This window comes from Coccinella septempunctata, chromosome 4, assembly GCF_907165205.1.
Source record: "Coccinella septempunctata chromosome 4, icCocSept1.1, whole genome shotgun sequence".
NCBI classification, from domain to species: Eukaryota; Metazoa; Arthropoda; class Insecta; order Coleoptera; family Coccinellidae; genus Coccinella; species Coccinella septempunctata.
Genome location: NC_058192.1, coordinates 27,996,312 through 28,008,527, shown reverse-complemented (window position 1 = coordinate 28,008,527; position 12,216 = coordinate 27,996,312). Strand labels below are relative to the sequence as shown.

The following is a 12,216-nucleotide window of genomic DNA, read 5'->3' as shown; positions in this document are numbered from 1 at the left end:
GAGTCGATTCCGACAAAGTTTGAATCATTCTCCTAGTCCAAAAATCAAAGTGTTATCGGTCGATCGAGCTATGTTGACTCACCTGAACATAGATAACCTGGGATGTATCAGAGACTATTCACGAATCCAATAACCGTTGAGGGCGCTACGAAATGTAAACAAACTTTGACGTTTGTCAGTACTCTTTTCGAGATTTGTACGGCCTAACAGAGTTTTTCTTGATTTACTAAAATCAAGATATTTATCGGAATTATCGGAAGTGAATTGATTGATTTAGCTTCGTAAAGAAAGATCAATATTCTTTGGAGATACTACATTTGAAAGGGATGAATTGTGGAATGAAATCGATCGATGACATTGGTGATCCACTGTACCTAGACACAAATATGATTCAGCTCATGGGACAAGTTCGTACAGATGAGAAAGATAATTCATTTGGAAGTATGAAAATTATGAAATTGTATTTCTGAATCGTCAATTGAATTCAGCAGAAAACCCTCGCCAAGAAAAATAGTTTGACCTAAAACCTACCAGTTGAAAGCGCTGGTATAAATACCTTTCCAATATTTTTTCGTAATCAATATTTCTATTCAGAACCCCAGACAATAATCCCAATATAACATCTCCAAATAATAATATTAAAACTTTGTTGGACAACGTGAGATAAAAGAAAACATAAGAAATGAAACTTGTTTTGACTTTGCAGTACTGACAAAGTAGTTTCGTAATTCAGTCGGCAGAGGGCGTCTAGATTTTTGGATTCGCCTATGTAGAGTGGATAGATTCACCAATAAATATTATCATGTGTCGAAGAACACGGAGAAGAAATATAATTTCGGCTTGTACAAATCGAATTTGATTGTATGAAAATTAACTTGGAAGACACAAGTTTTCTTAGTCCATAAATAATTGGAATACGATTTTGTTGAATTCATTGAAATTTATATTCATGGAATAACATTTTTGGATAAGTTTGGCAACATTGCAATTATGTGAACAAATTATTGAACTGATACAATAAATATATCCTCGGTAGTATAGTTTTATTTGTCTGTTACAGTCTCATACATTGCATTACTATTAATTATAATGGTACTTATGAAACTAACAGTGTACTGTCGTCTTTTTCTGAGACATATCTGATGCCAGTCGCCCCCAGATACTCGAGATTGTGCACTTCTGCGGAATTCATGTGTATAATACAAACATATATCACAGCTCATAATACAAACAACTGTTAACACATAAATACCTGTCAAAGAACTAAAATACAATGATACACAAGAAAACATAAATATAAAATATATAAAATATAAAATTTCTTGAAGTCCTCTATTTTCTATCACAGATCGTTGTTCCCTATCACAGTTAAATGCTTAGATGTTTGAGCAAAATATTGGTTGTGGAGACTGCTACACTATATGAACACTTATTAATTAATCTTGTTTCAAAATTTGTCAAACCAATTTGAGTTAAAAGGCTTGCGAAATTTTTGTGCTCCTCAGTTCTTAGTATTTCCCCATAACAGCCGACCACAAATATGCCCAGATGGACGGGGCAATGGTATTGAGACTCCAACTCTGCGACTAAGTTGAGGTCCCTGCCAACTGTTTCGTGGTTTCTGTGGTCGATGCTCTCCACCCCATTCACGGTGTATCTGGTCCTCTTTATTTTTTCTTGGGTCCTTATGTTCTGGACGTGAGCCACTGCAATCTCGAAAATAAAGATTACTTCCGGGTTGGTGAATCTTACCAGAATATCCGGCTTGTTGTGGTGGATTCTCTTCTCCGTGTAGATGTTTCCTCCCGCTCGCACTACCACCTTACGTCCCTCGATCACGAAGGTAGGATTGAAAGAGACCTTGCCAAATGGGAAGTTTGCCATGATTTCTTGAGGAGCGTTGAGGTTCAGAAGGATGGATTTCAGAACCCAGTGGACGACGCAGTCATGCCTAGTCGTATATGCGCCTATGATGCATCCACTGCTCACATGGTATGCCGTTTCCGTTGTTGTGTTGCATCTTCTGCACTTTCTGGATCTTCCCGCTGTTCCTCCGAGGCCGTGGATCTGTTCCTCTGCAGCAGAATGTAGTAGGGAGAAACGCCAGTGGTCCATTAGTGGGGATGTGTATGCTGGGAACTCAATGATTTTTTCTTCCTTGAGGATCACTCTCCCATAATGCATGTCTCGTGTCCATTCAGCTTCTAGTTCTTCCTGGTATTTTTTGTAGATATGTTCTTTCACGATTTTGCAGTTTTGTCCGATGTTTTCCTGTTGGTAATCCAGTGTTGGGCATTTGTACTTGTTCATTACGAAATCGTGGTCGCTGATTGGGTTTCTCCACCCTGCCACCTTCAGTTCCTCGTATCTTTTCCTCGTTTCTGGCAAATCACTGCGTGATTTGAGGTATATACCTCTTCGGACTAGTTGTATTTCCGTCTCCAGCTCGATGGACTTCAGGGCCATACCCCCCCTACTGGTTGGTAGATAGATGTGGGCATTTGATGTTGTTCTTCCCTTGTGGTTCTCTATTGTGAGGATCTTTCTTATATGTTTATCCAGGTCTCTGCACTTTTTCAGTGTTGTACTCCTTTTTTCTTCTGGAAAGATGTTACCGAACACATATATAGCACTGGGTATTGTAGAAGTGTTGAATAGGTGGACCTTTTGTGGTATCGTGAGGTCGGAGCGGAATATTTTCTCTGTTTCCCTTAAGATCTTCTCCTCAATGTTGTCGCAATTCTGAGTAGTATCACGCTCGAGTTGTATCAATCCAAGATATTTGTACCCTTCACGGATTTGAGGGAGAAAGGGAGCATTGTCTTCATCTTCACCGTCTGTTCTCGAATAACTTCCACATTTACTCGTGTTCAGAACTAGTCCCATCTCCTCGCCGCACTTCCTTAGTTCCTCAGTGATGAGATTCAATTCCTTTTTTTGTTTTTGTGTGGCATTTTATGTCGTCCATGAATGCTATCAGATTGAATTTCCCTCTGGTGTTCTTGATGACATGTGGGTTAGTTTTAAAGTGTTCAATTATGGATGCACTCAGCAGTATGAACAGCAGGGGCCTTAATGAATCACCCTGGTACAAGCCCCTTTTTATGTAAATGGGAGCGGTCTTTTCCCTCCCGACTCTCACTCGCAAGGTCCACAGCTCCATTACTGTTTTGAGAAGACGCTTGATATTTTTGTGGAGTGGTAGCACGCTGATCAGTCTTCTCAATTGTCGATGGCTTATGCTGTCAAATGCCTTTTCAAAGTCGTACCAGGCAGAGTAGTGCTTTGTTCTGCTGAGCCTTGCTCTCTGAGTTATTGACTTGTCGATCAGCATTCCCTGGATAGTGCCCCATACTTTTTCTCTAGCAAGTTGTTCGCTAGGTATTGCCCAGTCCGGTAGGTGTTTTCGGAGTGTGTTTGTTATGACTCCAGTTAGTATTTTATACTCAGTGTTTAGCAGCGCGATGGGTCGGTAATTTCCTGTGTCTTCTTTGTCTCCTTTTTTATAGATTAAAATGACTTCTGCCCTACAGTCAGGTTCTGTCATGTTATATTCACCTGTTATTGTGGTGTATATGAATTTCTGAAGGTAGGACTTTGCTGCTGGAAGTAGTATAGTGGTGAGTATCCCCGCCTGTCACGCGGGAGACCGGGGTTCGATTCCCCGCCGGGGAGGAACTTTTTGTTGTTAAAAAGTATTTTTCAATCCTCTAAAACACTACTCATCAACTGTTTCTGCCTGCTTATCCAGACGAATTTTCTTTCGCGACTTTTTTTATTTCAATCAACTCTCTCTCACACCAATTATCTTCCGCAAATTGCTCTTTCGTTCTCCTCTTCACTCTACTCCACAAGACTTCACTTCGCTTCACTTCAGTCCACTCCACTCCACTCCACTCCACTCCACTCCACTCCACTCCACTCCACTCCACTCCACTCAACTCAACTCCGCTCCACCCCGCTCCACTCCTCCATGCTCCACTACACTACACTACTGTTCACCCCACACCCACACTACAACGCTACGAAACGACCCGATGCTACTCTACTCTGATCAATCTTCTCCACTCGAATCTTATATAATATTATCTTCTGGGAAGTTCGTTTTCACCCACTTCCTCCACTCCACACTCCATCCATTCCAGGCTACGATTCACTACACTATGCGATTCTACTCTACTCTTTTTTATTCTACTCTACGCTTTTTAACTCTACACTATTCCTTTCCGCTGTAAACTTCCAAAGGGTTCTTTTTCCAACAGTTCGAGTCTTGTGATTGTGAAAATCGGTTCGGCCAATCAAAAATTACCTCGGTTATATAAAGATGGACAAAAATTTCAAAAATAATTGGTTATGCTCACATATCGTGCTAATACCCAAAGGCTCAAAAGGAGATCCTAAATTCGATACACATCAGATTTGAAAGAATGGAGTTGACATTTTGTGAAAGTCATATTGGAGTATCTTTCGGACCAGCTGTAGACTGATCCGAGAAACTGCAGAAGACTCTTGGTTGATTCAATTGAAAAAAGCATATACCTATTTATTTCGAACGATTTTCAGAATAGAATTTCTAGTACTAAAACCATCATTAGCATGAAATTTGTCGGAAAAGGACCAAAAAGAGGCCTACGTCAAAAAGGCACAGTTGACAAATAGGTAGAGAATATTTCGAAATCAGAATTTTATTCAGATTCAGAATATCATATAAAATTGGTTATTCTCATTCGAAAAAGCAGGGTGGTATCAGTCGTATTACTTATATCATGTTTCAACACTTTCGAACCACTCAATAAAGTAAAAAAAAAAGTAAGCTTATGCGCTGATTAGAGTCGATTCCGACAAAGTTTGAATCATTCTCCTAGTCCAAAAATCAAAGTGTTATCGGTCGATCGAGCTATGTTGACTCACCTGAACATAGATTACCTGGGATGTAACAGAGACTATTCACGAATCCAATTACCGTTGAGGGCGCTACGAAATGTAAACAAACTTTGACGTTTGTCAGTACTCTTTTCGAGATTTGTACGGCCTAACAGAGTTTTTCTAGTAATTCAAGATATTTATCGGAAGTGAATTGATTGATTTAGCTTCGTAAAGAAAGATCAACATTCTTTGGAGATACTACATTTGAAAGGGATGAATTGTGGAATGAAATCGATCGATGACATTGGTGATCCACTGTACCTAGACACAAATTCCTATTATTTAACAGATTCTTTCTTGAAGTCAACCTAGGTAATAATGTTGAGGTAGCATATACTGAGTTTGTGGAGGTGGTAGAAACTATACATCCTGATAACTAAAGCGTTTATGTGGAAGTTTTAAAGTTTCTGTTAAAAATATTTAAATTCCATTTTTGATATAGGTATTCCTCATACTGAAATCTCAAGAGACATAAATATGATTCAGCTCATGGAACAAGTTCGCTACAGATGAGAAAAATAATTCATTTGGAAGTATGAAAATTATGAAATTGTTTTTCTGAATCGTCAATTGAATTTAGCAGAAAAACCCTCGCCAAGAAAAATCGTTTGACCTAAAACCTGCCAGTTGAAAGCGCTGGTATAAATACCTTTCAAATATTTTTTCGTAATCAATATTTCTATTCAGAACCCCAGACAATAATCCCAATATAACATCTCCAAATAATAATATTAACACTTTGTTGGACAACGTGAGATAAAAGAAAACATAAGAAATGAAACTTGTTTTGACTTTGCAGTACTGACAAAGTAGTTTCGTAATTCAGTCGGCAGAGGGCGTCTAGATTTTTTAATTCGCCTATGTAGGGTAGATAGATTCACCAATAAATAACATCATGTGTCGAAGAACACGGAGAAGAAATATAATTTCGGCTTGTACAAATTCATGTTCTCATGCTCTTCAGTTGTTGTTGGTGTAATGTTTGCATTTATATTTCTGGGGTGTTCCTCATTTGGTATGTGCTGATTTTCAGATTCTGGCGGTGTCAGTGGTGTTATTTTAGAAGAATCTGTTGATTCCACAGAAATTTCATCTGCAATATCCTGGGAAGGTTCACTGTTGTCATGTGAGCGTCTGTAGTAAACTTCGGGGTGAGCTACCCTTAGCTTAGTTGCAATTGCTTTATCTGTTCTTCCAGGGAATAGATGTTTAATTGCGTCTATTCTCTTACCTATCTGGCTATCGTTTCTTCTGGAGTATTCGGTCACTAATTTCTCGAGTTCTTCTTTCGTCCATTTTGTTGTTTGTGTCGTGGGAGCAGGGTTGTTTTTTAGCTCCAAGCATTTTTTCTTAATAGCTGGTAATGATCTATGCGGTAGCTGTTGTTGTATGAGCCGGTGATCTTCGATGGTAATGGGGCCCTGTTTTTCGCTCAATATTCTCCGAACAGCGTCAATTTCGTTCGGTTTCCATGTAGCCATAACCTTACTTGTTATGTCACAACAGATCTTCGTTGTTCATCCGGTTTCACAGTTCTATTTATTATTCACCTCGGTTTTGTGCACTTTCAAGAACCGTTTTGAGTACCAATTATTTGCTCACAGGCCGATAAAACCGAAAAATTCGAAAATTTCTCGGACACCTTCCTACTCGCATGTAAACAAAAGGTAGTATAGTGGTGAGTATCCGCGCCTGTCACGCGGGAGACCGGGGTTCGATTCCCCGCCGGGGAGGAACTTTTTGTTGTTGAAAAGTATTTTTCAATCCTCTGAAACACTACTCATTAACTGTTTCTGCCTGCTTATCCAGACGAATTTTCTTTCGCGACTTTTTTTATTTCAATCAACTCTAAAATATCTCACACCAATTATCTTCCCCAAATTGCTCTTTCGTTCTCCTCTTCACTCTACTCCACAAGACTTCACTTCGCTTCACTTCACTTCAGTCCACTCCACTCCACTCCACTCCTGTCCACTCCACTCCACTCCACTCCACTCCACTCCACTCCACTCCACTCCACTCCACTCCACTCCACTCAACTCCGCCCCGCTCCACTCCTCCATGCTCCACTACACTACACTACTGTTCACCCCACACCCACACTACAACGCTACGAATCGACCCGATGCTACTCTACTCTGATCAACCTTCTCCACTCGAATCTTATATAATATTATCTTCTGGGAAGTTCGTTTTCACCCACTTCCTCCACTCTACACTCCATCCATTCCAGGCTACGATTCACTACACTATGCGATTCTACTCTACTCTTTTTTATTCTACTCTACGCTTTTTAACTCTACACTATTCCTCTCCGCTGTAAACTTCCAAAGGGTTCTTTTTCCAACAGTTCGAGTCTTGTGATTGTGAAAATCGGTTCGGCCAATCAAAAATTACCTCGGTTATATAAAGATGGACAAAAATTTCAAAAATAATTGGTTATGCTCACATATCGTGCTAATACCCAAAGGCTCAAAAGGAGATCCTAAATTCGATACACATCAGATTTGAAAGAATGGAGTTGACATTTTGTGAAAGTCATATTGGAGTATCTTTCGGACCAGCTGTAGACTGATCCGAGAAACTGCAGAAGACTCTTGGTTGATTCAATTGAAAAAAGCATATACCTATTTATTTCGAACGATTTCCAGAATAGAATTTCTAGTACTAAAACCATCATTAGCATGAAATTTGTCGGAAAAGGACCAAAAAGAGGCCTACGTCAAAAAGGCACAGTTGACAAATAGGTAGAGAATATTTCGAAATCAGAATTTCATTCAGATTCAGAATATGATATAAAATTGGTTATTCTCATTTGAAAAAGCAGGGTGGTATCAGTCGTATTACTAGTATCATGTTTCAACACTTTCGAACCACTCAATAAAGTAAAAAAAAAGTAAGCTTATGCGCTGATTAGAGTCGATTCCGACAAAGTTTGAATCATTCTCCTAGTCCAAAAATCAAAGTGTTATCGGTCGATCGAGCTATGTTGACTCACCTGAACATAGATAACCTGGGATGTATCAGAGACTATTCACGAATCCAATTACCGTTGAGGGCGCTACGAAATGTAAACAAACTTTGACGTTTGTCAGTACTCTTTTCGAGATTTGTACGGCCTAACAGAGTTTTTCTAGTAAATCAAGATATTTATCGGAATTATCGGAAGTGAATTGATTGATTTAGCTTCGAAAAGAAAGATCAACATTCTTTGGAGATACTTCATTTGAAAGGGATGAATTGTGGAATGAAATCGATCGATGACATTAGTGATCCACTGTACCTAGACACAAATTCCTATTATTTAACAGATTCCTTCTTGAAGTCAACCTAGGTAATAATGTTTAGGTCAGCATATACAGAGTTTGTGGAGGAGGTAGAAACTATACATCCTGATAACTAAAGCGTTTATGTGGAAGTTTTAAAGTTTCTGTTTAAAATATTTGAATTCCATTTTTGATATAGGTATTCCTCATACTGAAATCTCAAGAGACATAAATATTTTTTCGTAATCAATATTTCTATTCAGAACCCCAGACAATAATCCCAATATAACATCTCCAAATAATAATATTAACACTTTGTTGGACAACGTGAGATAAGAGAAAACATAAGAAATGAAACTTGTTTTGACTTTGCAGTACTGACAAAGTAGTTTCGTAATTCAGTCGGCAGAGGGCGTCTAGATTTTTGGATTCGCCTATGTAGGGTAGATAGATTCACCAATAAATAACATCATGTGTCAAAGAACACGTAGAAGAAATATAATTTCGGCTTGTACAAATCGAATTTGATTGTATGAAAATTAACTTGAAAGAAACAAGTTTTCTAAGTCCATAAATAATTGGAATACGATTTCGTTGAATTCATTGAAATTTATATTCATGGAATAACATTTTTGGGTAAGTTTGGCAACATTGCAATTATGTGAACAAATTATTGAACTGATACAATAAATATATCCTCGGTAGTATATTTTATTCATGTAATCCTAAACATTATACATCGCCTAAATATTAGGGTACTAATAATATCAGGATCATCGTTTTCTAAGCCTAAGTATCACAGATGAACATCTACTATATATACAATATACTCTATTATTTACAATTTATTGTTCTTTAGTTCTTTTCATAATAATTTGGCTTGTTGACAAAGCCACACTATAAGAACATTTGTTCATTAATATGGTCCACTCCCTCTCTCTCACATTCATTGTCCTCATGATTTTCTTGAGGTTTTCGTGTTCTTCTGTCTTGACCACCTCTCCATAGCTGCCTATCACTAAGATACCCAATTTTACTTGGCAGTGGTGTGTTGCTTCAAGTTCTCGTACCAGGCTCAGGTCTCGTTTAATCTTGTGTACGTTGTTGTTGTCCACGCTTTCCACACTATTTAGTTCATAGCGGGTTCTCTTGATTTTTTCCTGCAGTCTGTAATTTTGCAGGTGGGCGACTGAGATCTCCAGCAGCACTATCTCATCCGGTAGCTTTATCATGATGTCTGGCTTATTGTGATGTAGTCTCTTTTCAGTGAGTATTGGGCCACCTGCTCTTATTTTAATGAGACGGTTGTTGTGGTAAAAGTCTTCATTAAGAGTGGCTCCTCCGAATTGTAGTTTTTCCCATACCTGTCTAGGGGCCTCGAAAGCGTTTAATAGAGTCCTAAGAACCCAGTAGACGATGTAATCGTGTCTGGAAGTGTATGCTTGTACTATACACGAGGAGCTTACATGATATGCTGTTTCCACATGATTACAGCCCCTCCGGCAATTATTTCTCCTTCCAGCTGTCCCCTTATATAGTAGTATATTTTATTCATGTAATCCTAAACATTATACATCGCCTAAATATTAGGGTACTTATAATATCAGGTTCATCGTTTTCTAAGCCTAAGTATCACAGATCAACATCAACTACTATATCTACAATATACTCTATTATTTACAATTTATTGTTCTTTAGTTCTTTTCATAATAATTTGGCTTGTTGACAAAGCCACACTATAAGAACATTTGTTCATTAATATGGTCCACTCCCTCTCTCTCACATTCATTGTCCTCATGATTTTCTTGAGGTTTTCGTGTTCTTCTGTCTTGACCACCTCTCCATAGCTGCCTACCACTAAGATACCCAATTTTACTTGGCAGTGGTGTGTTGCTTCAAGTTCTCGTACCAGGCTCAGGTCTCGTTTAATCTTGTGTACGTTGTTGTTGTCCACGCTTTCCACACTATTTAGTTCATAGCGGGTTCTCTTGAAGTAGTATAGTCTTTATTCAGTTGTTGGTGTCATACATTGCATCACATATTAACTATGTTAATGTGACTTATGAAGCCTAACTACATTATTATTGTTGCTTACGGGAAACTCATCTGAAGCCCGTCGCCCCCAGTTACCCAGGAGTGGACGTCGTAACTTAATATTAAAAAAATTTGTGTGTATAAACAAACACATAAATCGATCACATACATGGTATATCACAGTAGACAAACTAAGTCAAAACAAATATGTACATACAAAATGAAGTTATATAAATAAACATATAAGTAAAATTTGTACACCTTTCTATCACAGATCTTCATTTTCCCATCACAGCTCATGATTTCAGATGTTTCATCAGAATGTTTGTCGTGGAGACAGCAACGCTGTAAGAGCATTTATTAATTAAAGTTGTAACTTCCAAGCTTGTGAGTCCTATTTCAGTTAAAAGCTTTTTGAAATTATTGTGCTCTTCGGTTAGTAATATCTCCCCAAAACAGCCAACCACAAATATGCCCAGATGTACAGGGCACCTATATTGGGACTCCAGCTCATTGACCAAGTTCAGACCTCTGTCAACTGCTGCATAGTTGTCATGGTCGATCCTCTCTTCGCCGTTCACCGCATATCTGGTCTTTTTTATCTTCTCCTGGGTCCGGATGTTTTGGAGGTGGGCAACTGAAATCTCAAACAAATAGACTGTATTTGGGTTATCTAGTCTTACCATAATGTCAGGCTTGTTATGATAAATTCTTTTTTCGGTAAATATTTTACCGCCCGCCCTCACGATTACTTTACGCCCTCTTGACTCGAAAGTTGGGTTGAAGGAGACTTTGCCGAAAGGGAAATTAGCCAGGATTTCAGCCGGCGTCTCTAGGTTCCAAAGGATGGTTTTCAGGACCCAGTGTACGACGTAATCGTGTCTGGTAGTGTAGGAATTTCTGATGCATCCGCTGCTTACGTGGTATGCGGTCTCATTAGCGGTGGCACAACGTCTACACTTCTTCGCTCTACCCGCCGTCGCTCCCAGACCATGGAGTTGCTCTTCTGCGGCGGAGTGTAAGAGAGAGAACTGCCAGTGGTCCATGATTGGTGATGAATATGCAGGAAACTCGATGTTGTTGGCTTCCTTGAGGACAACCTTCCCATAGTGCATGTCTTGGGCCCACTCAGCTTCCAGTTCCTCTTCGTATTTCTTGTAGATGCGTTCCTTCACGATTTGGCAATTTTCTTTGATCTTCTCTTGACTATATTCCATTGCCGGGCACTTATACTTATTTATGACAAATTCGTAGTCGCTGATGGGGTTTCTCCATCCCGCCGCTTTTAGATCTTCATATTTCTTCCTCGTTTCGACTAATTCAGTATGAGACTTGAGATAAATGCCTCTTCTGGCTATTTGAATTTCTGCCTCCAGCTCAATGCTCCTCAGGGCCATACCTCCCTTGCTTCTTGGCAGATAGACGTGGGCGTTGGACGTTGTTCTTCCTTTTATATTTTCGATGGTTAGGATCTTCCTTATGCTCTTGTCTAGATCCCTGCATTTTTTTAGCGTCGTGCTCCTTTTCTCATCCGGGTAAATATTTCCTAGAACGTATATGGCACTGGGCACAGCAGTAGTGTTGAAAAGGTGGACCTTTTGTGGGACTGTAAGGTCGGATTGTAATATTTTCTCGGTTATTTTGAGAACCTTTTCCTCTGCATTGTCATAATTTCGTGAAGTGTCTCTTTCCAGTTGTTCCAAACCGAGATATTAGTATCCTTCCCGTACTTCCGGAAGGAATGGTGCACAGTCTTCGTCATCACCTTGTCCTTCAGTTCTGCAGTATTTGCCGCACTTGTTGGTATTCAGAGCCAGCCCTATCTCCTCGCCACATTTTGCCAGCGTCTCAGTGATGGCCGTGAGAGCTTTTTTGGTTGTTGTATGGCACTTTATATCATCCATGAATGCTAGCAGGTAAAATTTCCCTCTGGTGATTCTTATGACATGTGGGTTCGATTTTATGTGTTCGATGATGCATGCACTTAACA

At 39.2% G+C, this 12,216-nt stretch overlaps 1 protein-coding gene across 1 annotated transcript; it reads right to left on the bottom strand.

Moving 5' to 3' along the window:
- Positions 1-1,368: 1,368 nt before the first annotated feature.
- LOC123311015 lies at positions 1,369-2,886 on the bottom strand. Its single transcript, XM_044894760.1, has one exon. The coding sequence runs from the start codon at positions 2,884-2,886 to the stop codon at positions 1,369-1,371; it is 1,518 nt and encodes a 505-aa protein (XP_044750695.1).
- Positions 2,887-12,216: the final 9,330 nt, after the last annotated feature.

Coding starts and splice junctions, on each gene's coding strand:
- LOC123311015 (XM_044894760.1), bottom strand. CDS start 2,886: ATGGGACTAGTTCTGAACACGAGTAAATGTGGAAGTTATTCGAGAACA.